At 43.4% G+C, this 25,535-nt stretch overlaps 2 protein-coding genes across 2 annotated transcripts; both read right to left on the reverse strand.

The window, feature by feature from the left end:
- Positions 1 to 768: 768 nt before the first annotated feature.
- Positions 769 to 1,997, reverse strand: LOC129869051 (cytochrome c oxidase subunit 8B, mitochondrial). The gene is made up of 2 exons (XM_055943514.1): positions 1,781 to 1,997; positions 769 to 1,120 (listed from the first exon to the last, which is right to left on the reverse strand). Exons 1-2 carry the CDS (start codon positions 1,895 to 1,897, stop codon positions 1,025 to 1,027), a joined length of 213 nt encoding a protein of 70 aa, XP_055799489.1. The 5' UTR covers positions 1,898 to 1,997; the 3' UTR covers positions 769 to 1,024.
- A 7,397-nt stretch (positions 1,998 to 9,394) lies between these two features.
- Positions 9,395 to 23,852, reverse strand: LOC129869052 (glycogen phosphorylase, muscle form-like). Its single transcript, XM_055943515.1, has 20 exons — positions 23,532 to 23,852; positions 20,019 to 20,120; positions 19,094 to 19,172; positions 18,830 to 18,933; positions 18,564 to 18,695; positions 18,022 to 18,133; positions 17,739 to 17,821; positions 17,184 to 17,327; positions 16,871 to 16,963; positions 15,601 to 15,747; positions 15,288 to 15,451; positions 14,858 to 14,972; positions 14,565 to 14,666; positions 14,118 to 14,265; positions 12,037 to 12,095; positions 11,779 to 11,920; positions 11,354 to 11,564; positions 10,930 to 11,064; positions 10,777 to 10,843; positions 9,395 to 10,653 (listed from the first exon to the last, which is right to left on the reverse strand). The coding sequence occupies exons 1-20, from the start codon at positions 23,772 to 23,774 to the stop codon at positions 10,501 to 10,503; spliced, it is 2,535 nt and encodes an 844-aa protein (XP_055799490.1). The 5' UTR covers positions 23,775 to 23,852; the 3' UTR covers positions 9,395 to 10,500.
- Between the last annotated feature and the right edge of the window lie 1,683 nt (positions 23,853 to 25,535).

Here is a 25,535-nt window from a genome sequence, read left to right on the forward strand (position 1 = left end):
AAGCTGAGTTGAACAGCGATCATGCATTGCAACGTTTCTCTGACGCCCTCATTTCAGTTAATCATGATACATCAGATCATTTTCCACTTCCTACTCCACTATGATCATTTAAGTAATTACAATAGATTCATTTAGTTTATGATCATTTAAGTAATTACAATAGATTCATTTAGTTTATGAAGTTAACAAACTTCTTTTGTCTTTTAACCTGATGGCATTAGCGTTAAATATGAGACCGGCATATTCAATAAGTAATTCAGGGGGTCATAGGAGCACAATTCTGTAGATAATTTCAAACTTTCAAATGTACAGACTTAGATATGAAATCCAAATCTACACTAACAAATGAAACTGAGCCATACAAAAGCAAACTCCTTGTCTCAATAACTGACATAGCACAAAGGTGCACAATAGTATGTTCATTTCTATAGCAGCGTATTATATTGTAACAGCAGCTATTGGCCAACAGATGGTGGTATTGATAGGGGCTGGATGAAATCATAATTGAGATGACAACTTGACCCTTTCAGGAGTATCAGTGCTACAGTACTTTCTTACCTGCAAGAATGTTCTTTTTGGGTTATGATGTATGTGAAATGGTTTATAGCTTGGTTTATACCCATAGTAAAGCAATAAGAACCTGATATACTGTTGGTGGCCACTGATATTAAACAGACAGCTCTAACATACTATTTTTCTCTATTCTATTTAATGGGTGGTGTTGGCATGAATGAGAATCACTTAACATGCACATTTGATACTAGACCATTTAAAGTTTAAATATGTTTATTATCATTATCGTAACATACTCCTTGTTTGAAGAAGCCAATTAAAATTCACAAATCTTGAGATGTTGTGCAGCCATTCTATTGGCAGACAGACTGGAGTGAAGAGGTAGTTCATGGAGGTTGGGGATTTGTTCCATGGTTTTAAGAGGAGTTTTTGAAGTGATGGTCCCAGGAGGGTCTTGAGTAAGTAGAGAATGTACGGGACGTCCCAGTTAAAAGACAGAGTCCATGTTAAGTTATTCTTTCTTCTTGTAGTTCTCAATGTTGGCGAGAACCCAACCGGAAGGTCCCAGGATAGCCACTGCGAACATCCCCAGTCCGATGACTGTCTCCTACAGAAAGGGAGAGAGCGCAAACATGGTTACATTATTCCAGGCAAGGTGCCATGTTGAGGGTGTTGTGTAACGTTACAGAATGATCAAATGTATAGAACAGATTGCCTCAAATTGAGGCTCAATGTCATGTGGTGAATCATCAGTGACTAGCAATGTTACCTAACTAGCTAACGTAGCTACATAGCTAACACGACCTTGGAGATTAACGCAATAAAACGTTAGCAAATTATCACAATAGCAATAATATAATACCGTTTTACATTATAAATCCCTAGAGTTTCCTATCGAAATATGGAATATAGCCACAAAACTGCAAAACAGAACCGCGATCTGTCAGTGTCAGCCGGCGTTGGCAAGGTAGTTATGCATCCTTGCCTGTCACGAAATGACCTAGCTAGCTAACGTTAACGTGACCTTCCAGTCAAACTAAAATGTCCAATGGATTTTTGGCTAAAATAAGACACGTCTCGTTGCGATATTACCCCACCAAAGTGGAATTAGGACAATAATTACTTGCTAAAAAATTCTGCTAGATTTAGTTAGTTAGCGGGCTAACAGGCCCAACAACATAGCGATGTATGCCACCACAGCTAGTACGACGAGCTAGCTACTAATGAGTTTCTTGTCTGTATGAAAAATACAGACACAATTACTTACAGCAGGGCCGAGAGGGTCTTTAGCCGGTCTGGTGAAGACACTGGCCCTCTGGGTGATCATAGGTCCGCGCAGAGCTGGAGCAGTGCGGGTTGAAATAGTTCTGATGAGCCCAGACATGCCTGCTGTTTGAGTAGAGGTTCTTGATTGAATACTGGGGAAGTTGGTTACGGAAGAGGGGTTCCGCCGGTCGGTTCTGGGATATCCCAACGGCAATGTGGGAGTTGTAGTTGTCACACAAAAGGACTAACGCGTGCGCATCGCCATGTCTCAGATAGAAGAATGAGCCAGATATTTCACCGGATGTATAAACGTGAAGCCAGTGGCGGGCAGCGGAAGAACATTGAGCGAGAAGGATTTTGGCCGATTCTGCTAATTTTCTCATCGATGAAACATTTGATCTCCATACAGTTTCCTGTTTCCTAAATTAAAATCTGTAAGAAACAGTGTGGGCTGCGTTTTGTAGACTTTGCCAAAGTTTCTTAAAATGGTTTTGTTTAGAAGGAGTGCATGCGCGAATTGAGTTATTGCACACTCGCACTCATAGCGGGCGTTCCCTAACGGAAATTATGCATAAACGTGCTAAAACGCTCCAATAGGATCTTACTAGTTCGTGCTTGGCTCTGCCCACCTCCTTGCTTGCTCTGCCCACAATGATTAATTTATTCCCATTGGAAAATACAGGCACTGGTCTATCCTGGCTGCATGTTTTGGTTTTTGCCGAAGCACTATACAGCTGATTCAAATAATATAAACTTGAGGATGAGTTGGGGGGGGGAAGGGCCAAACAAAAGTTTAAATTTTAAGTTTATTCACCACGTGTACATGATACAACAGCTGTAAAACAGTACAGTGAAATTCTTACCTTAAAATTTGTAGGGAAGTTGGTCAGGGAGGATGGGAGGCGTAATCCGTGACAGTCTAGCAATCCAAAGGTTGCATGTTCGGGTCAAGTTAAGGACAACTGTAGAATTTTAGCTAACCCTTATTCTACATTTAACCCAATTCCCCTAACCTGCTACATAATTTCACCTAACCTTTGTCGTTTTAGTTCACCTAACCTTTGTTGTTTTAGTTCTAACCTTTGTCGTTAGTTCCCCACTGTTAGCAGTTGATGTTGCTCTTCAATAACACAGACCCCAAAGCAAATCAGGGGGAGGAAAATAGGTTTATTCGAAGAGGACAAATCATGTGGGGAGGTAGATGTTCATTCTCCCCTGTCCTCAGTGATTCTCTCCTCAGAGCAAAGGGACAGGTATGTCGTTTTAAAACCTAGCCCTAGCATGTGGTTGACCAATTGGAATTCCTTGCAATAAAACTGGGCCAATGGCCATATAACCAGTATCCTATTTCAGGCTCAAAATATAGACATATTCCTCCCATGTCTCTGACCCATTGATCATTAATCCTCGACTACAGAAAAAACACTATTTCTATTAATTGCTCGTACTCTATTGACTTTTAGTCCTCTTGACCTTTAGTCCTCTATTAACCTCTCATCCTCCGCGTTGTGTATTTATCTTCAGAATGTTCTCCCCCCTAGACCATTTCAAAAATAAATATACTTTAAATGTATTTTTAAAAAACATTAAAAAATAGACAGTATATAAAACATTAGCTGTAAACATAAAGTCATTCACATGAAACAACTTGCATTTCTAGAAAACACAAAGGGCATATTTTACATGCTGTTACAATAAGAAATAGATTTCAAACAAAGTTATAGAAACGAGTATTAACAGGTGTCATGATTCCTACCACATCCTGTATTAGGAGGAAACTCACAAAAAAATACTTGTCTACGAGACAATAATATTCAATCGTCCTATTGGCAAGGGAATCATTCACCAAGTCCTTTAAAAGTGACCGGCTCTTCCACACTGGTATCAGTCCCACATAGATAACTATTAGAAATTATATTCAGACAGTCTGCCGGTAGTGAGGATTTTCTTCTTCCGTTCCGCCAGTTGATAAGGACGTCTCTAATGAACACTTCCCCGGTGATCTTGTATCATTTCAAGTACAGTCCTTGGATCAAGGAATATTGCTTCAGATGGTAGATTCTCATAACCTGTAATGAAGGAAACAAAAAGGTGAAAGTAACATGTCCTGGTTTGAAGAGAAATGGATATTTCACATAGATTTCCCAAAGTAAGCATGTCCCGATTTTCAGGAAAAAGTTGGACATTTCGCCTAGATATCCCTAATATGATGACCGTGGTGTACAACATAGAAGCTTATCAGGTTCTGATCATCTTACTATGCGTCTTCACCTGAGATTGGTCCCCAATTGCTAATCAATCAGTTCTTTATTCTCCAGGCTCCGCTTTGTCATCAAATGGACAACCTTGCAATGAGTGACATGTATCCATTGTGAATTTCCCTGGACTTTTACTGCTGACCTCGTTATGAGCAAAACTTGATAAGGACCTTCCCATTTTCACCCTAATGTATCTATTACATATTTGTTTACCATCACCCACTGTCCTGGTACTATGTCATGCCCCCCCTCGGGACTTATTCCCCATGCCTCTTTTACTTGTCTGTCTGCTTCCCCTACCACATTAGAGAGTTGTATGCAATAGTTAAGCATTGTGTCACTCATAAAGTGAATGTCTGCTTTTGTCAAATTTAACGTGTCTGTCACTATCACATTGTCCATTGTAGTACCTGCCCAGCCTGCCTTCCTCACACCCCCCTCCACAATGCTTGAACCTTCTGTGTATAAGATAAACTCAGGGTTTTCCAACAGATGACTCTTAATAAACCCATCAGAGAGCAGATCCAAAACCGACTCACAACAGTCATGTTCAAGTCATGTGGTATCTGGAGGAAGCATCAGAGTAGCTGGATCACATGGTGTCTATGGTCTAATTGGTCTAATTTGCCTGTAGATCCCTGCAGTTGAACTGTAGATCCCTGCAGTTGTCACCTTCCCTTCAGAAGTGTTCAGCGGAGAGTCCAGTTGCATAATAACATCAAGGGCTAAATTAGGTTGTTCAAATGAGCCTATCCACACCCCTGCATCAATCTTCATTGGTCCAATAGAAATTGATAATGGTTTGGTCTGTTTCATATCTGTCCCCCCCACTCCAGTTGCTCTAATATTTTTGCGCGTGTACTGAGGACATATGTTTTGTATAGGATATGGGCAATACAGTGACTTCAGAACCCGTATCTACTGCAAAGTTGTTAACCATAATGTTCAAATGTATTCCATCCGATTTCATATGTACACCAGCTGAGATGGGACGTAAGAGGGGGTCTATTAGTTTACCTCTACAGCATCCAGCAACCTCTGCTGCTGAGCCGGAGAATGCTTCTTCAATTTCTACATCAGCATTGTGTCTTGGGGATGTTGTCTTGATTCCATTCTCTCTTAGACGGACCCTGCTTCTCCTGGCCATTCCTCATAAGAACACGTTTTCTTTTCCGACATTCTCGTTGCCAGTGACCAGAAATCCCGCAGTCATGACATACAGCAGGTTTCTCTTCTGCTGAACGAATAATGTTGTTGGTTTCACTCGGAACCTGCGCAACTCTGATAACAGACGGTTTATTATGTTGATTGATGTCCCTGTCCAGTAGTGACAACCTGTCGATGATGTCGCCATAGTTTTTTTCTCTCCCAGTCATTAGTTGTGGAAACAAAAGTTTTCGCAAAACATCATGTATGGATTGCATCAGCTGATGAGTGATTGCCCCATTTTTGGAGGAATTGAGTGCATCTTCATCTTCCATGTCAGTTAACCCACTGTGTCTGACAATTTTTGCTCTAAACCTTTCTTCAAATTCAACAAGCGGTTCTTTCGGTTTTTGAACACATTTGGTTATCTCTCCCCAATTGGTGGTTGCATTGGTCAGACCCTTAAGGAAAACATGTATGGCTCTCCATCCATCGGCCACATCTTGCTCTTCACCACCCACAGCTCTATAAACCTTTTCTCCAAGTACACCATGTTCATGGTTGTTCAAAAAATATATATAGGGGGGTGCCGGTACAGAGTCAATGCACTGGTTAGTTGAGGTAGTATGTACATGTAGGTAGAGTTATTAAAGTGACTATGCATAGATGGCAACATAGAGTGGCAGTGGTGTGGATGGGGGGGGGGGGGGGGGGGGGGGTGCAAATAGTCTGGGTAGCCATTTGACTAGAAGTTCAGGAGTCTTATGGCTGTTTAGAAGCCACTTGGACCTAGACTTGGCGCTCCGGTACCGCTTGCCGTGCGGAAGCAGAGAGAACAGTCTATGACTAGGGTGGCTGGAGTCTTTGACAATTTTTTGGCCTTCCTCTGACACCGCCTGGTATAGAGGTTCTGGACGGCAGGAAGCTTGGCCCCAGTGATGTACTGGGCCGGTCGCACTACCGTTTATAGTGCCTTGCGGTCAGAGGCCGAGCAGTTGCCGTACCAGGCAGTGATGCAACCAGTCAGGATGCCCCCGATGGTGCAGCTGTAGAACCTTTTGAGGATCTGAGGACCTATGCCAAATCTTTTCAGTCTCCCGAGGGGGAATAGGTTTTGTTGTGCCCGCTTCACGACTGTCTTGCTGTGCTTGGACAATGTTAGTTTGTTGGTGATGTGGACACCAAGGTACTTGAAACTCTCAACCTGCTAAACTGCAGCCCCATCGATGAGAATGGGGGCGTGCCGGGTCCTCTTTTTCCTGTAGTCCACAATCATCTCCTTTGTCTTGATCACGTTGAGAGATAGGTTGTTGTCCTGGCATCACACTGCCAGGTCTCTGACCTCCTCCCTATAGGCTGTCTCGCTGTTGTCAGTGATCGGGCCTATCCCTGTTGTGTCATCAGCAAACTTAATGATGGTGTTGTAGTCGTGCCTGGCCGTGCAGTCATGAGTGAACAGGGAGTACAGGAGGGGGCTGAGCACGCACCCCTGAGGGGCCCCCGTGTTGAGGATCAGCGTGGCGGGTGTGTTGTTACCTACCCTTGCCACCTGTGGGCGGCCCGTCAAGAAGTCCAGGATCCAGCTGCAGAGGAAAGTGTTTAGTCCCAGGGTCCTCAGCTTATTGATGAGCTGAATAGCATTTTCACATAGGTGTTCCTTCTGTCCAGGCTGGAAAGGGTAGTGTGGAGTGCAATAGAGACTGCATCATCTATGGATTTGTTGGGGCGTTATGCAAATTGGAGTGGGTTTAGGGTTTCTGGGATGATGGTGTTGATGTGAGCCATGACCAGCCTTTCAGATCACTTCATGGCTACAGACGTGAGTGCTACGGGTCGGTAGTCATTTAGGCAGGTTACCTTATTGTTCTTGGGCACAGGCACTATGGTGGTCTGCTTAAAACATGTTGGTATTACAGACTCGGACAGGGAGAGGTTGAAAATGTCAGTGAAGACACTTGCTAGTTGGTCCGCGCATGCTCGCAGTACACGTCCTGGTAATCCGCTTCTTGAAAGCGGCAGCTCTAGCCTTTGGCTCAGTGCGGATGCTGCCTGTAATCCATGGCTTCTGGTTGGGCTATGTACGTACAGTCACCGTGGGGACGACATCATCGATGCACTTATTGATGAAGCCAATGACAGATGTGGTGTACTCCTCAATGCCATTGTAGGATTCCCAGAACATATTCCAGTCTGCTTGCAAAACAGTCCTGTAGCTTAGCATCTGCTTCGTCTGACCACTTTTTTATTGATCTAGTCCCTAGTGCTTCCTGCTTTAATTTTTGCTTGTAAGCAGGAATCAGGAGGATGGAATTATGGTCATATTTGCCAAATGGAGGGCGAGGGAGAGCTTTGTACGCGTCTCTGTTTGTGGAGTATAGGTGGTCCAGAGTTCTTTTCCTCTGGGTGCACATTTAACATGCTGATAGAAATTTGGTAAAACTGATTTAAGTTCCCCTGCATGAAAGTCCCCGGCTACTATGAGCGCCGCCTCTGGGTGAGTGTTTTCTTATGGCGGAATATAGCTCATTCAATGCTATCTTAGTGCCAACCTCTGGCTGAGGTGGTATGTAAAACAGCCACGAAGAATACAGATGAGAGCTCTCTCTGTAGGTAGTGTGGTCAACAGCTTATCATTATATACTCAACCTCAGGCGAGCAATGGCTCGAGACCTCCTTAGATATAGTGCACCAGCTGTTATTTACAAAAATACATAGTCTGCCGCCCCTCGTCTTACCAGACGCCGCAGTTCTATCCTGCCGGTACATTGTATAACCAGCCAGCTGTATGTTGACATTGTCGTCGTTCAGCCACGACTCCGTGATGCATTTTATTTATTTTATTTTATTTAACCTTTATTTAACCAGGTAGGCAAATTGAGAACACGTTCTCATTTACAATTGCGACCTGGCCAAGATAAAGCAAAGCAGTTCGACACATACAACAACACATAGTTACACATGGAGTAAAAACAAACATATAGTCAATAATACAGTGAAAAAAATAAGTCTACAGTATATACAATGTGAGCAAGTGAGGTGAGATAAGGGGGGTGAAGGCAAACAGATATATGTATAAATAAATAAAAATATAAAAAGGCCATGGAGGCGAAGTGAGTACAACACAGCAAGTAAAATAAAAACTAAAAAAAACACTGGAATGGTTGGTTTGCATTGGAAGAAAGTGCAAAGTAGAGACAGAAATAATGGGGTGCAAAGGAGCAAAATAAATTAATAAATAAATACAGTAGGTAAAGAGGTAGTTGTTTGGGCTAAATTGTAGATGGGTTATGTACAGGTGCAGTAATCTATGAGCTGCTCTGACAGCTGGTGCTTAAAGCTAGTGAGGGAGATAGGTGTTTCCAGTTTCAGAGATGGGGGTTTTGATTAAGATTAAGATTAAGATTTTGCCGTTTTTAATGTCTCGCTGGTAGTTTAATCTTCTCCGTAACTCGTCAATTTTATTGTCCAAAGATTGCACATTTGCTTGCAGAATTGAGGGAAGTGTTGTTGTTTTTTATTGCCTTCGAATTCTCAGAAGGCAGCCCGCTTTCCGGCCTCTCCACAATCACCTGACCTCAACCCAATTGAGATGATTTGGGATGAGTTGGACCGCAGAGTGAAGGAAAAGCAGCCAACAAGTGCTCAGCATATGTGGGAACTCCTTCAAGACTGTTGGAAAAGCCTTCCAGGTGAAGCTGGTTGAGAGAATGCCACGAGTGTGCAAAGCTGTCATGAAGGCAAAGGGTGGCTACTTTGAAGAATCTCAAGTATATTTTGATTTGTTTAACACTTTTTTGGTTAATACATGATTCCATATGTGTTATTTCATAGTTTTGATGTGTTCAATATTATTCTACAATGTAGAAAATAGTAAAAAATAAAGAAAAACCCTTGAATGAGTAGGTGTGTCCAAACATTTGACTGGTCCTGTATGTGTGCATGCCTTTATAAACACATTAAGGGCAGCAAATAATTTGGAAGGCACATGGTTTCCATTTGCAATGTGTTGCACCTCTGTTTATGGGGTTACTTATCAACACACAGTCTGACAATGTTGACCATGTCAGTATGACCAAGCAGAGTCCCTTTCAAAGTAGGTGGCCACTATACTTGTTTCATCGTTTGAGCTGGTGGTCTTCAATTCTAAGAGACAAACATATCTCGAGTACACACGCTGACAGTGGAAGCTTTGTGCGTGATGAACAAAAGCCAAAGGTGTACTATACTTTATTGTGTCTTAGTATGAAGAACATCCTAAAAAGACGGGGAGATGTGGCTTTCTTGGCCACAGTTGGCATCGTTGATTACCATAAGGTGAAACAAAAAGACGGCTGGGGAAGGCCATTTTGTGGGTTTCTCAACAACAAATCACTGACACTTCCTCCGGTCTGTGGAGCAGCTGTGTTACCCCGCCCCTCCACGGCTCTTCTTCTCCGGTTCCCAGGCTGACCCTCACAGGTCTTCAAATGGACTATATGCATACGTCAATTTATTTAGGTCAAAACATTTACACAGGTTGACAAATATACAGCTGTATAACATTTGGTTTACTATCTGATTGAGTAAAAAGACTAGACACGGATCAACATATTAATGCAGGCCTATGTCCCCGAAGAGAGTTTGCACGGAGGTTGTCCTTTAGGCACCATACATATCAGGTTGATGGGGTGGGCAGATGTAGGAGGAGCAAACATGTCCCAATCATGGCAGTTCCTTAAGAAGGATGGTTCTCATCATTGACTAGAGCCTATGCTATGAGAATGCATGTACAATATTGATGGCATTCAAGCTAAGATAAATACATATAGCTCAAACTGCAGAAAAAAAAACACAAACTCTTCCAGAAACGGATCTCCATAGCAACAACGGTTAAGACTGTAATACCTGCATGGTCTGAATAGTGACAGAACAGTGAATACCGGTAAATTCATGTCTCTGTTGTCACTAAACAGAAGGCATTGCTTCATTTCTCATTTACTGCTATTGTGGGCTCAATGCGTGTCATGATAAGGGGTTTGAACAGTGATGGTGTGAGCCATGTGAACAGCCAGAACTCTATGTATGAAACAGACTAGTCAAACGGACATCAATCACTAAAGGTATTCAACCCACTGGGCACAGACGTCCATTCAACGTCTATTCCACGTTGGTGCAACATCATTTCCTTGAAATGACGTGGAAACAACATTGAAATGACGTGGAAACAACGTTGATTCTACCAATGTGCGCCCAGTGGGAAGTGCTTTATTAATGGTGCTTATTGTGGGGTGGTGGGGTAAGTGGTGAAGAAGGGAACTGTGTGGAGTGGACGCACAGCTTATTTGAGTTGCTCGTCGGGGGCAGGGATCTTCTCCAGGCTGGGCTCCATGCCCCAGATCTCCCGGGCGTACTGGGAAATGGTGCGGTCGCTGGAGAATTTACCACAGCCTGCAATGTTATGGATCACCATCTTGGTCCATTCCTTGGGTTTCTGTTTTTTAGAGAGAGAGAGAGAGACAGACAGGACGGAAGGAACGATAATGAGGAGATCAATGATAAGGTATGGACGGATACCCGAATCAGGCAGCCTATGTTGTTTAACCATAACACTGACCTTGTACAGTTCGTTGACCTTATCCTGACATTTGATGTAGGCTTCGTAGTCAGCAAACACCTTGAACCTGTGCATAAAACATTAGATAAGAATACATTGAAGAAAATACTTGCGCGTGTGTGCATGCGCGCGCGTGTGTGTGTGTGTGATTACCTGTCGTGGTGCATCAGCAGGTCCACAAGTTCCTTGAAGAGGTCTGGCTGCTTATGGCTGAAGAAGCCGCCAGCGATCTGGTCCATGGCCTGCTTCAGCTCGGGAATACGGTTGTAGTACTCAGAGGCGTGGTACCTGTGCAAGACAAAGGCCCGTGTTTAAAGCCCGCTGTTCTGATTGACGCGCTCTCCAGGAAAAACATACAGTATGTTGAGTTTGATATTTTTTAAACAAGGGAGACCTGACAGTATCTACAGCTTGCCACTTGTGTATCGGACTATGGCAGAGCTTGTCCCCTCTCTGTATCCCCCTCCTCCCCAGCACTCCCATTCCCGTGGATCAGTTTCTCTTTCCCGCCCTGTCCCTACCCTAACCCGCTGTCTCTTCTCCCTCCCTGTCCCCATGTCCATGTCTTCCCGCTCACCCTTTGCCGGCGTCCATTGCGTCCACATCCTCCACTCTCATGCCGAAGATGAAGAGGTTCTTCTCTCCGGCCTCCTCGGCCATCTCCACGTTGGCTCCGTCCATGGTGCCGATGGTCAGAGCGCCGTTCAGCATGAACTTCATGTTGCCCGTGCCAGAGGCCTCTGTGCCAGCTGTAGAGATCTGCTCCGACAGGTCAGCAGAGGGGATGGCTGGGAGGGGACAAGGAGTGTGAGGGAAATGATAAGCGTGGGCAAAAACAGAAAGAGAGGGAAGAGAGAAAAGGAAAGATGGATGGAGGGATACAGTACAAGAGGAGAGCATTGTAGATTGAGGACGAGGGCAAACTACACATTATACCAGACGTTGCGTCTAGTCAGACGTTACAACAACAGGGACCCATGGGGTTTTGGGTTAGTCGGTCACCTTTCTCAGCCAGGGTGACTCTGTAGTTCTCCAAGAAGATGATTTTGAGGCGGTCGCCAATCACGGGGTCGTGGTTGACAACCTCACCGATAGCTGTGATGAGACGGATGATCATCTTGGCTGTGTGGTATCCTGGGGCAGCCTGGGAAATGGGGGAGAGGGTGTTGCATAATGAGTTGTGGATGTAAGTTATTGTTCTACATTTACTTCCCGTAACTACATGCTGTTACTGTGAAGGCTGAGGGGCGCCAAACATACCTTTCCTCCGACCATGATGGTTCTTGGGGTCCAGTGCTTGTTTGGCTCCTTCTTGATACCTGAGAAAGAGACAGAGGGGTGTATAGTATGAGTACAGAGAGGTAGAACCACATAGAGAGAGAGAGAGGTAGAAGCACAGAGAAAGAGGGAGAGAGAGAGAGAGGTAGAAGCACAAAGAGAGAGGTAGAAGCACAGAGAGAGAAGGAGAGAGAGAGAGAGGTAGAAGCACAGAGAGAGAGGTAGAAGCACAGAGAGAGAGGGAGAAGCACAGAGAGAGAGGGAGAGAGAGAGGTAGAAGCACAGAGAGAGAGGTAGAAGCACAGAGGGGGAGAGAGAGGTAGAAGCACAGAGAGAGGGAGAGAGATAGAGAGGTAAAAGCACAGAGAGAGAGGTAGAGAGAGGGAGAAGCACAGAGAGAGAGGGAGAAGCACAGAGAGAGAGGGAGAAGCACAGAGAGAGAGGGAGAAGCACAGAGAGAGAGGTAAAAGCACAGAGAGAGAGGTAAAAGCACAGAGAGAGAGGTAAAAGCACAGAGAGAGAGGTAAAAGCACAGAGAGAGAGGTAAAAGCACAGAGAGAGAGGTAAAAGCACAGAGAGAGAGGTAAAAGCACAGAGAGAGAGGTAAAAGCACAGCGAGAGAGAGGTAAAAGCACAGCGAGAGAGAGGTAAAAGCACAGCGAGAGAGGTAAAAGCACAGCGAGAGAGGTAAAAGCACAGCGAGAGAGGTAAAAGCACAGCGAGAGAGGTAAAAGCACAGCGAGAGAGGTAAAAGCACAGCGAGAGAGGTAAAAGCACAGCGAGAGAGGTAAAAGCACAGCGAGAGAGGTAAAAGCACAGCGAGAGAGGTAAAAGCACAGCGAGAGAGGTAAAAGCACAGCGAGAGAGGTAAAAGCACAGCGAGAGAGGTAAAAGCACAGCGAGAGAGGTAAAAGCACAGCGAGAGAGGTAAAAGCACAGCGAGAGAGGGAAAAGCACAGCGAGAGAGGTAGAAGCACAGAGAGAGAGGTAAAAGCACAGAGAGAGAGGGAGAGAGAGAGGGAGAGAGAGAGGGAGAGAGAGAGGGAGAGAGAGAGGGAGAAGCACAGAGAGAGAGGTAGAAGCACAGAGAGAGGGAGAGAGATAGAGAGGTAGAAGCACAGAGAGAGAGGTAGAGAGATAGAGAGGTAGAAGCACAGAGAGAGAGGTAGAAGCACAGAGAGAGAGAGAGAGGTAGAAGCACAGAGAGAGAGAGAGAGAGGTAGAAGCACAGAGAGAGAGAGAGGTAGAAGCACAGAGAGAGAGAGAGGTAGAAGCACAGAGAGAGAGAGAGGTAGAAGCACAGAGAGAGAGAGGTAGAAGCACAGAGAGAGAGAGAGAGAGGTAGAAGCACAGAGAGAGAGAGAGAGGTAGAAGCACAGAGAGAGAGAGAGAGAGGTAGAAGCACAGAGAGAGAGAGAGAGAGGTAGAAGCACAGAGAGAGAGAGAGAGAGAGGTAGAAGCACAGAGAGAGAGAGAGAGAGGTAGAAGCACAGAGAGAGAGAGAGAGAGGTAGAAGCACAGAGAGAGAGAGAGAGAGGTAGAAGCACAGAGAGAGAGAGAGAGAGGTAGAATCACAGAGAGAGAGAGAGAGAGAGGTAGAAGCACAGAGAGAGAGAGAGAGAGGTAGAAGCACAGAGAGAGAGAGAGAGAGGTAGAAGCACAGAGAGAGAGAGAGAGAGGTAGAAGCACAGAGAGAGAGAGAGAGAGGTAGAAGCACAGAGAGAGAGAGAGAGAGGTAGAAGCACAGAGAGAGAGAGAGAGAGGTAGAAGCACAGAGAGAGAGAGAGAGAGGTAGAAGCACAGAGAGAGAGAGAGAGAGGTAGAAGCACAGAGAGAGAGAGAGAGAGGTAGAAGCACAGAGAGAGAGAGAGAGAGGTAGGCTCACACAGAGAGAGAGAGAGGTAGGCTCACACAGAGAGAGAGAGAGGTAGGCTCACACAGAGAGAGAGAGAGGTAGAAGCACAGAGAGGGAGAGAGAGAGAGGTAGAAGCACAGAGAGAGAGAGAGAGAGGTAGAAGCACAGAGAGAGAGGGAGAGAGAGAGCGCGCCAGGGAAGTACTAACGGTTGTAGTAGGTGATCATGTGCAGACAGTTGAGCAGCTGTCTCTTGTACTCGTGGATTCTTTTGACTTGGAAGTCAAACATGGACTGGGGGTTGATCTTGACCTTGTAGTGCTCCTCCAGGTGCACAGCGAACTTCAGCTTGTTCTCCTACATTAAGGAGGATATGATGGGGGCATGAAGTAGGCACATAACTTGTCAAATTACTTACAGTACTACCCACAGGTGGCTGATGGCACTTTAACTGGGAAGGACGGGCCCACAGTAATGGCTGGAACAGAATTAATGGAATGATAGCAAACATATCAAACACATGGTTTCTATGTGTTTGATATCATTTCAGTCACTCCATTCCAGTCATTATTATGAGCCGTCCTTCCCTCACCAGCCTCCTGTGACGTACTACAGTATCTTGGTAAACGACGTGTCGGTGACTTCGTGAGACTCACCTGCTTGACTTTGGCGATGTCACGGATGAAAGCATCATCATCGATGAACTTTAACAGTTTCTTCAGCTGGTCAAGGTCACGGACAAACTCCTCTCCAATTCTCTGACAAAAGAGATGACATGAGAAATGTTAGCGTGCAAGCGTCAGGTTACTGGCGCTCTCATCGTGAACAGAAACATCTATTTTGCAACACTGATATTCTAAACATACGGTCAAACTGATTTCACATGTATGGCTACATCCAATGCAAAAGTCGTGCTACTTTCGAACTGTTTTTGCAACAGTTCCCCTACCTCTGCGATGACCTCAGCCAAGCCGGGGTTGCACATAACCAGCCAGCGACGGGGGGTGATGCCATTGGTCTTGTTCTGGAACTTGTGCGGGTCCAACTCATAAAAGTCCTTGAACCTGCACACAGAACACGCAGTAGCCCAAAATATATCAAATTAGTTTGCTTCAGCTCTTCAAACGAATCCTTTGCAAATTTGCATTGAATGACTCATCCATCAATTGACACCTGATGCGTCTCTGTTACTTTGAAATATTCTGATTTAAATGTGTATTTAGCTACTTATTGAGGGGATAAAATCGTGATGGTCTCTCTTAACTACCTAAAGCTGAAGGCCCTAACTGTAAGTCACGCTGGACAAGAGCGTCTGCCAAATGTGTAACACGTAACGTAGCCTAAATGTGATGCGTATGCGTTTTGTGTAGGACACGTACAGAGTGGCGATGAGGATCTCCGAGTGGATGCGGGCCACGCCGTTGACAGCATGGGAACCAACGATACACAGATGAGCCATGTTGACCTTCTTGCATCCGCCCTCCTCAATCAGAGACATGCGGCGCAGACGGTCGTGGTCGCCAGGGAACTTAGAGGCAACGTACTGGAGGGCGGATTTCAATCAAGTTTAGCCTCTAATAACATGTTGTGGTACAATAGCTCCAGTTACACAAAGCGTAAAGAGCGCTGATCTGTAATAACACTTCCTATGCGGCACCTTTAGTCTTGCTGCCACCTGCCGCACGCACATACCTGCAGGAAGCGACGGTTGATCTCGAAGATGATCTCCAGGTGACGGGGCAGCAGGTGCTGGAACAGGTCAATGGGCCAGCGCTCCAGGGCCTCAGGCAGCACGGTGTGGTTTGTGTAGGCACAGGTACGGACACACACATCCCAGGCCTGGAAACACACAAGGACAGAGGTACGATAATACGATGAATTTACCTGGTGGTTCATGATCCTCTCGTGATAGAAGTCGGAGAAATGAATGGTAGTCTTAGCTTCACATTTGTGCTAAATATTTATTTGTAGTGTGTGCCAAAGCAGTAGAGACGGAGAGAGGACGACTCTTTTGCAGCTGTCCCATTATGGCGTCTTCTTCTACTACTTCTGAGTTGGTAAACAAACTGAAAGGGTGCATACTGCCACCTGGAATGTGTTGTTTGAACAGGTTTAAAGCCAAGGTTGGAGACTTCATGCCACCTGCAGTTTGCTCAAGAGCACCATTCATTGGCTGATCCCTCCTGATGACCCAGATGAAATTATGTGATCCTTCTTTAACCCATAGGAAGTCCCACCAAGTTGAATATTTCAAAATGGTGAAAGTCCTCAATGGCGCTGCCCATGCTAAAATAGGCTTTTGGGCCCTAGTTTTCTAATGTATCTCGATGGCCCAAGCCAACACATTCTACTATGCTGGTCTTTGTTGCCCCCTCCTGGTATCATTGCTGAAGTACAACTACATATGAAATGGCGTGGGCAGTAATACCGGATGTACTACTGTCCAGGGCAGTAGAGAGTAATAGTAATGGTGTCTTTTTGTAGACACCAACTCTGCCATGGCTCTTGGCCAAAGCCTATGAGGAAATAAATTGAGTTTGAGGTGTTTGGATAAACGCTGAAAATAAGGTCTGTGGTAAACACAGGCTTAGGAGATCTGATAGGTTTTGTTCCATGACATCATCTTCATCAGCTAATGTTACTTTTTATGAATTTTGAAGCATTTTTGTAATACATTTTAAAAATCACAGACTTCATAATTCATTAAAGTCTGGCTAACTGACTGATATCTCATAGAACGTACAGTATAAGTTCTCATAAGCTTGTGTTAACCCCAAATCTTATTTTCTGTGTTTATCCCAAAACGGTATTCTTTCCCCATTCATTTGCCCCATAGGGATGACTTAAAGAACCAGAGTTAACTCATTTCCGTTTTTTTAGGACTACAAGCTGGCGAGCCCTATGAAAATAATTCAGTCTACCTAGTTTGACACATCAGAACCCAGTCATCTCCTCCACTCACCTTGTCCCAATCCAGCTTCTCCTCATCAACCAGTACCCTCATCAGCTCAGGAATGGCCATGGCAGGGTGAGTGTCATTCAGCTGGATGGCAACCTGGATGTGACAGACATTAAATCACAGTATAACTATACTGATACAGTATAACTTTAGAAAGTACTACCAATATAAATACAGAGATGCACAAGTATGAATACAAAACCACCACATCAGAACAAGACATCAACAAAAATGATACTTAAGCCAGTGACATGAAGACATAAGTGAAATGGAGACAATTAAGTAAACGTTTGAATCACCACCAGGGAGTTCTCACTTTGTTGGGCAGCTGGGCGAAGTCTGTGCGGACGATCTCCCTGGAGCCAAACTTGGAGGCCTTGAAACGACGGACGATGTCCTGAAGGGTGGCGGCCACCACAAAGTACTCCTGCTTCAGACGCAGCTCCTTGCCCTCAAAGAACTGGGGAGGAAGACATATAGAGGTGAGCCCAGACTGACCTGTATATCTGTCTGTCGCCGCCTTGAGTGCGTCACAATCAGTGGAGGCTGCTGAGGGGAGGGCGGCTCATAATAACGGTTGGAGCGGAGTACATGGAATGGCGACTATTTGATACCATTCCACTGATTCCGCTCCAGTCATTACCACGAGCCCGTCCTCCCCAATTAAGGTGCCACCAACCTCCTGTGACCACAATACATAAGATTTCAAATTCCAGTCAATGCCAGTTCTTTTCTTAAGAGAAGAAATACAGAGTATAGAGCAGACCTGTTACAATGTATTCTACAGTGTATCTATAATATCTATATACAGTATACAATCAAAAGCGACACTACACCTGGATATTAGAGAGAAATTCATATATATTCTTACGTTATCATTGGGGTACAGCACACGGGAAATGTTCTCGCATAAGTTTCTGTCCAACACAGCCTGAATGTACCCACCGACGTTGACTGTTGAGACAAGGAAAAATACACCCTCAGGGCAACGGTTCCCAGTAGCCAATTACGTAACACGAGTTACATGAGTAATGTTAGCAATTTGCTGATCTAACAAACTAAAGCACATGACATGGTGGATTGCAGTCAGTCAAGGCAAAAACATTTATTCAAGCAACGCATACATAGTGCCTTGGCCTCTGTAAGACACTTACAGTCTTTCAGGTTGAAGTCGCATGGGGCCTTTGCAGACCACAGTCTCATGGTGTTGACAATGTTGTTTCTGTACCCGGGGATAGGGGTGTCGTATGGCAGAGCCAGCACTATCTGTCAACACAATTACAAGAGACTGAGATTAGAGACACCTGCTAACGGAATCCATGTTTGTTGACGATTGATTCAATGATGGTTCATTGATGATTCATTAATGGTTCATTGATGATTTAATGATGGTTTATTAATGATTCAATGATAGTTCAACGATGGTTCATTGATGATTCAATGATGGTTCATTGATGATTCATTAATGGTTCATTGATGATTTAATGATGGTTTATTAATGATTCAATGATGGTTTATTAATGATTCAATGATGGTTCAATGATGGTTCATTGATGATTCAATGATGGTTCGTTGTTGGCATCCAGTGCCATATCAACACCTTGTTTTTCTTCTCACTCACTCACTCACTCACTCACTCACTCGTCTTCCTCACATGCACCCTCAATCTCACCCCCAACCCCTGTCCTTTATTCACCTGAGTGTCAACCCATTTCACACCCTCTGGGGTGTGCTCGGTTCTGCCATAGAACTTGACGGGGCGCATGTACTCGGGTCGGGCCTTCTCCCAGGGGTTGCCGTAACGCAGCCAGTCATCAGCCTCCTCAACCTGTCAATCATTTGGTTATATAACAGTCTGTCGGGCACTTTCGGCAAAACAAGTTGTTTCACAGTACTTCCTTCTGTCTTATGGTCTGGAAATGATGGGGAAAAGCCCCCCAAAAGCATTTGAGCGTATGTTACCTGCCATCCTTTGACGATCTTCTGGTTAAAGATACCAAACTCATAGCGGATACCGTAGCCATACGCAGCCAGACCCAGAGAAGCCATAGAGTCCAGGAAGCATGCTGAGGAAAGGCTTAGGTCAGGGTTACACTGGCCAACTGAACTTATGTTTCTGATCCTGTTATACCACGTATATCATGTTTAGATCCTTCTGGTGATCTAAACGGCCTAAGGCACAAGAATGTCACACTCTCCGTGAGAGAAAGTAGCGAGGCAGCTTACCGGCAAGACGTCCAAGACCACCGTTTCCCAGGCCTGCGTCCTCCTCCATGTCCTCCAGCTCCTCCATGTCCAGACCCAGCTACGGAACAGAGGGGCTCAGGTCAAGCCAAGTTCAAACCACAGCTCTGTGGCAATGGCATTCAGTTTAAACAGAGCCGGATTGGTGCCAATTATATGGTTAAATGTTCTTTGGAATCTTGTCCTGGTCACTCTCTTACTGGAGCACAATTGGCGGTTAAAGGCCAAGTGCAGTCAAAAATTTGATTTTACTGTGTTTTATATATCTTTCCACACGATCAGGTTGGAATAATACTGTGTAGTTGTGAAAAAGATGATGCCCTTTGTGTAAGAGCTGTTTGGAAAGGCCGCCTGAAATGTCAGCCTTTTTTTATTGTTGTATGGAGTTTTGGCCTGCCTGGTGACAACACCAGGCGGTAAATACATGAATAAACCAATAAGAAAGAGAGTTCCAAAACTCTCTGCCAATAACTCTCTCCCAAGCTCGTTTTCAGCTTTCCCCTGCCCACTCAAACCCCTCCCAGACAGTCCTAGCAAAATTATTGCTTGAAAAATTGCTCTTTTCTCAGACGCTATTTTTGTTTCTTTTTGACCATTTAAATTGAAAACAATCACGGTAAGGTACTTCATTGTTACCCAGAAATGATTTGATATTGAGATAAAAATGGCTGCATTGGACCTTTTAACGTCCACCCACAACTTACAGTCTTTAGTCTAGGCACACTACAAACTCTTCTTCAGTGTATTTCTTTCAGCTAGACCTTTTGACAAATTTGAAAATGAAGTTGTTTGTTACAACGAGGTGCAGTCAGGTTGACTGCCACGGTTTAGCTACAGCAATGAAAATCCCATTTCGCTATGTTGGCCAGAATCCATGACATGATGTATGGATGTGAGCATCCCTCACCTGGTATATGGCCTCATCACAGGCGTTCTCCAGCGCCAGGTTCACCATGGTGTTCTGCAGGGTGCGACCCATATAGAACTCCAGGGAGATGTAGTACACACGCTGAGGGCAGGAGAGGAAGGGGAGAGAGAGATGAGAGGGATACCATAGGACAGCTAACAACCACAGAAGAGACCATATTAAAAGTATGACCATCTCATTGATGTACTGCATCTCTAGCCGTACAAGCACTACCCAATTAGTCACAGTCTGTTGCTGAACCCAAATGTTGACACAAGTTTTATGAGTCAGACATTGCAATGTTTCACCGTAGGGGCACCCATTCAAACGTTCAAGGAAATTCCTAGAATATTTCTAGACTTTTTATGTTCTGCCATTAGAAAGGAGCATGTGGAAATTGGACACCTGAGCCTTAGTTTAGCCTTTGAAATGTCACGTTTTCTCTCTTGGTGTTTTACAGGGAGGTCTGACACTCTCGGGCAGAGGAAGAAGAGGTGCAAGAGGCGAGAGAACGGGATAGAGGGCAGGGAGGAGGGGGGGGGGGGTGTTACGTAACACTGGCATTTTGGCTTAGGTAAAAATAGCTTCAGCTGGGGTTGTTGTAAAGGTTAGTCAGAGTGTGATACCCATGAATAGTGAAAGAGGGGTCTGAAAACATAACTGTATGAGGGAATTGATACAGTAGTGTAAGTATGTAGAGAGCTAATTTACCAAATGTAATAAATTACTTAAAGGGACATTTCAAAAATTCATCATCTCCAGCACCACCCCAACATCAACATATGTGAAAATGGCAGGCCTCATGGTTGTAACTAATTATGAGTAGGCATTGGATACACTTGTTTCCCTCTAAGTGTTTTACTACAAAACGCACCATCTTGTACAAATGTGTGCAAATCGAGCAAATGTGTACGAAACAAATATGACCATCTATCATAAAATTGGGAGTCATTTGGATACATTGGGTTAAAGCTGGGATCCGCATTAGGAGAAATAGCGCCTCTGGCCGTCCAAGTGCATTTGTTATTGTTGTTTTCTTTTTATTCAACTTCGGAGAGGAGCTCCTACATCAAGGTATGAAACAATCTTTGCATGTACCCTTCACACCAAAAACCAATGGTTCTATATAGTGCCAAATAATGGTTCTTTGACTTATAGCGGAAGCCTTTTTGGTGCCATTATAAAGAACCATGCTCATAAGGTTCTAAATGGAACCTGCATGGTGCTGTAAAGAACCCTTTCCTAAGGTTCTATAAAGAATCATTAAAAAGAGTTTTATATATATATATATATATATATAAATCACACCCAAAAGGGTTCCGCTATGGTTACAACCTTTTGAGGACTATATAGAACCCTTTTTTATGGCTCTTTATACAATCTTTATAAAGAAAGGTTCTACAAAGAACCTTTCTCAATCTCAAAGTTTATGTGAAGAAAGATACAGGTTTTATTTATTCTGCTTTAATAGCCATATTATATTGTTGAAATTCCAAAAGGTTTTAATTATTTTGTCTATTAAAAAGTAGATTCGGGTGTGCTAGCTCTTGTTCCCTGAGGAGAGAATTGAGAAGTACTTTGTCAATTGTTCTCAATAGACACAAGGCCATACATGAGTCTTTCACAAGACACCGCCACTGGTAATAAACATATAGTACATGTGACAGTATAACAGATGACATAAACTGGAAAGACACTCTCACTCACGGTTGCACAAAAAAAAAAAAAAAATGAGCGAAAACCATGCCCCAAAAGATTCTAATGAGCCACCGCACCTACATTTTTGCCCAGTGGGTTAATGTCTCTGTTTTCCCATCCAATAACACATCATATGCGGATTTATTAGATGCACATTAGAATGTGCATCTAATCTAATGGTCGTTTTTGGCATGTAAGGAGAAGAGCTCTCTATGTTCTCATACATTTAGACTCTAACCAGCCTCCTGTTTCTTTTCTCAGATTAGGTGTCCTCCTGCCCTCCCTGCTCATATGGGTTTCTATCTTGACCTTTCTTTGAGAGAATAACTTATGACCTTTCAGCGAGGGACACCATAACCACCAGCTGACCTTGGATGAGGTGATAAAATAGAAGGTCAGAGGGCATGTGCTGTACAGGCAGCACTTTCTGATGTAAAGTAAAATTACCCTAGTTGGTATAAACATGGTATTAACACACACAAATACCTATTTTACAAAGATAATATTATATATGATATTTGTGATACACATGTTTTTTTGTGTCAACATTTCTTCCATCTTTTGATCTTGTTGTACTGACTATGTGTCACCGTCTGTAAGGATTTAGCATAAATAAGATAGATATGGAAGAAGCTGATTCAGAACGAGATAGAAGGCTCCGTCTGATGAAACAAATCAATGAAGACGTGGAAACAAAAGTTGTTCCCCGTTACTTTACATTTGTTGATGTCAATTGGTATCTCTGCTACTCCTACAACTGTAGCTACAGTATAGACGCTCCTGTATTCACTATAGTGTGTGTACAGGAGAGGAGGAGACAGAAGGTCACAGAGAGGTCTAGAATTACAACTCCCGATGGCCGAGGAGCGCTAGGGCATTGGAAATGTCATGGCGTAACATTACAGTGACATTAGAAGGTGATACCATTTGCACGCAGCAATGCAACATTTGGCAAAGAGATTTTACCCAGGGACAGGGTCCTTCTGTGGACAGCAGTACTTTGCTGGGGTTGACAAGGGAAAACCTAAAATCAGGCTTCAAATCTGTCATTTTCACTCAGTGTTAAGTCAAGGGTATACATTATGTGTAATATGTATCATATTAAATTGCCATGGAGATCAGACGATGTTTTAAACCCATTTGTCCTAAATTGGCATGGTTATCCTGCCAATACGTCTGGCCACTGGTACAGTTGGCTTCATACCTGAGCTCGGAGGGACACAATAATATATTCATAAAATATTGTGGGGTATATAAACGCTCCAGAAATCTAAATGATTCAACAACCTCATTTCACTTCCGGAATTGTTTTAATTAAAATATTTACAGATTAGGCAGTAAAGCGTTTGTTACTTTATTTTATGTTACATTTAATTGAAATACGACGTAAGATATATTTTGGGGGGATGCATTTTCAGGATACATGTGAAATATAAAACATTTGTAAAATAATACATAAAATATGTATTTAATACATATAAAATGCGTTTTCAGATGCATTTGAAATATGTTTTGCAATATATGTACAAATGTATTTCAAATGTTTGATGTTTTTTTTTTACCTGTATGGGATTCCCAGGACCACTACAATATGTTATTTACTTGCTTACAGTATGCCCCATATATTGCCCATTGAATTCTGCATTATTTCGTGAAACCAAATGGAAAATTTTTACATTTTATTCCATTTGTTATTTTCATTTATATTGGTTTCTTGACTATTACATTCTATTCTATTTCATACTTTTTTTAAATTCTGTTCTATGGGTTTTAGTAGGCTACAGGTGATACGAACGTTACAATAGTTGAACTTACTTTTGGATCTTTCTCATAGTAGTACTGCTGGGTTCTGATCCACCTGCCCACCAAGTGGTCGCGCACGGTGTTGGCGAGAGCAAAGTAGTAATCCCGTTTGGATGCCACATTTCTGTCTTTGACCAGCGTAAAATGGAGATGCCTGTTGAAAGCGAGCTTCAGTTCTGCCACGTTTTCCACGCCGGCAAGACCTCTCACAGAGATCTGCTTCTTTCTGTCGTGGTCTGACAACGGTTTTGACATAATGCTACTCTTGTGTCGGCTCTGACACCGGCTCCCTTCTTAAAATAAAAGGACACTTCCACCCAGTTCAGACACTCCTACAGAAGACGCCACATGGATGGGTCATGTTCCCCTATTTATAGGAGTGATCATTACTATTGAGAAGAAGGCGGGGCGTACTCAAAATAGAGAGCCAATTACTACTCAGTCCCTATTATTCCATAGGAATACGTGTAGATTAGGCCTGTTCCACATCTTGCAGTCTAGAAACTAAATGAATATGAATTGAATTGTAAAGCATACAGTACTTGTTGCAAATTAAAATCATTTATTTGGAGGCATATAAAAGAGACATGGAGATGCAAAAAGTTTTCAGCTGGTTTAAAATGTAAAGTAATAGCTATGAATTTGTTCTACTAGTCGGTGGCCAGACGCCTCTGGTTATTTCTCTCTATTACACTGGGATGAAGAACTGTATCCTATTTGTGTCTCTTCACTACAGCCCCCAGCGTGCTTTGCTCCTCCTCTGCAATTTTCAAGAGTCACTGCAGTACTATCATGGAGCCCTGGTCCATTAATAGCAGCTCTAACCCAGTCCCAAAGGCCATGATATTTGAAAGGCATGTGTGGTTAATGTCAGGAGCCAGTAGCCGACACTTGTAGCCTGACCCAAACCGAGCAAGACCACAGCTTTAGGGGAAAGGCAATATTTGTTTCAGTGACCTTTCTACATTAGGATGGTGTAATCATTATTGCGTCTTCTCCCTGCAGTGAGGTTACTAGCAGTAGAACGTTTCATACTGAAAACCGAATGAAGTTTTAAACTCTTAAAATATGTTAACCATTTCTGAATGACCTCAACAATTCAATATCTGAAAAGTGTAGAAAATAACAAGATGCAATACTTCACACAAAAACACATGTTACAAAGAAGAGAAAGGAAGGGTTACATCCGGTAGAGGTACTGGCAGGGAATGAGCCAAGCCTTCCACATTTCCAACAACACAAGACCACTTTAAATGTACATAAACGATTGCGTTTCTTGTGAGATTAAATGATATTGTTTTATATATAATATACAATGCTTGCAACAAAAAAACATGATTGTATTACATTTCAATTGCGGTCTTTGTCATTAATATCATGAAAGGGTATAGAACATGTTGTACTCCAATGACTTCCAGTAATCAACACCCTCCTTCACTGTAAAAAAAAAAGTTGTTGATTCAACTAATTATTATTAAGTAACTGGTTCCACAGGGTTTTTTCTTGTTCACTCAACTTTTCGGTCCAAGTGTTAGCTGAACAAAAAATTTTTTTTTGAGAAAACATTGTCAACTTAAAATGATGTGTTTGCTTGTCTCATATGTTCATTCAACTAGAAATGATTATTTGGGCATTTTCCCTAAAAAAAAGGATATGGAACTAGTGACACACACAGTGCTTTTAACATAAAATGTTTTCAACTTACATATTTGACAAACATGATTACAATGGGCATGTTAATTTGTAAAGTAATTTCCTCACTTGGGATCTGAACTCACGACCTCTTGGTTAACAATGTTCCAATCTTCCTCCTACGCCACAACTGTAGTACTCACTGTAGTAGGAAACAATGTGAGTACAACCAGTGTAGTACTCACATTGTTTCCTAGCAGACATCAGTAGAATAGGGTCATGGGAAATGACCCCTTGGCCTGGACAGAGGGAGCAGGATTTTCTCTGAGTACATCAGCTCAAATGGAATTTGTGTTATTTGATCATCTAATTGACTTTATCTTT

This window comes from Salvelinus fontinalis, chromosome 13 (genome assembly GCF_029448725.1).
Source record: "Salvelinus fontinalis isolate EN_2023a chromosome 13, ASM2944872v1, whole genome shotgun sequence".
NCBI lineage: Eukaryota > Metazoa > Chordata > Actinopteri > Salmoniformes > Salmonidae > Salvelinus > Salvelinus fontinalis.

Coding starts and splice junctions, on each gene's coding strand:
- LOC129869052 (XM_055943515.1), bottom strand. CDS start 23,774: ATGTCAAAACCGTTGTCAGACCACGACAGAAAGAAGCAGATCTCTGTG. Junction 17,822..18,021: donor CGACTTCAACCTGAAAGACT/GTAAGTGTCTTA, acceptor TTGTCTCAACAG/TCAACGTCGGTGGGTACATT. Junction 14,667..14,857: donor TGGCTGAGGTCATCGCAGAG/GTAGGGGAACTG, acceptor CTCTTTTGTCAG/AGAATTGGAGAGGAGTTTGT.
- LOC129869051 (XM_055943514.1), bottom strand. CDS start 1,897: ATGTCTGGGCTCATCAGAACTATTTCAACCCGCACTGCTCCAGCTCTG. Junction 1,121..1,780: donor AAGACCCTCTCGGCCCTGCT/GTAAGTAATTGT, acceptor CCCTTTCTGTAG/GAGACAGTCATCGGACTGGG.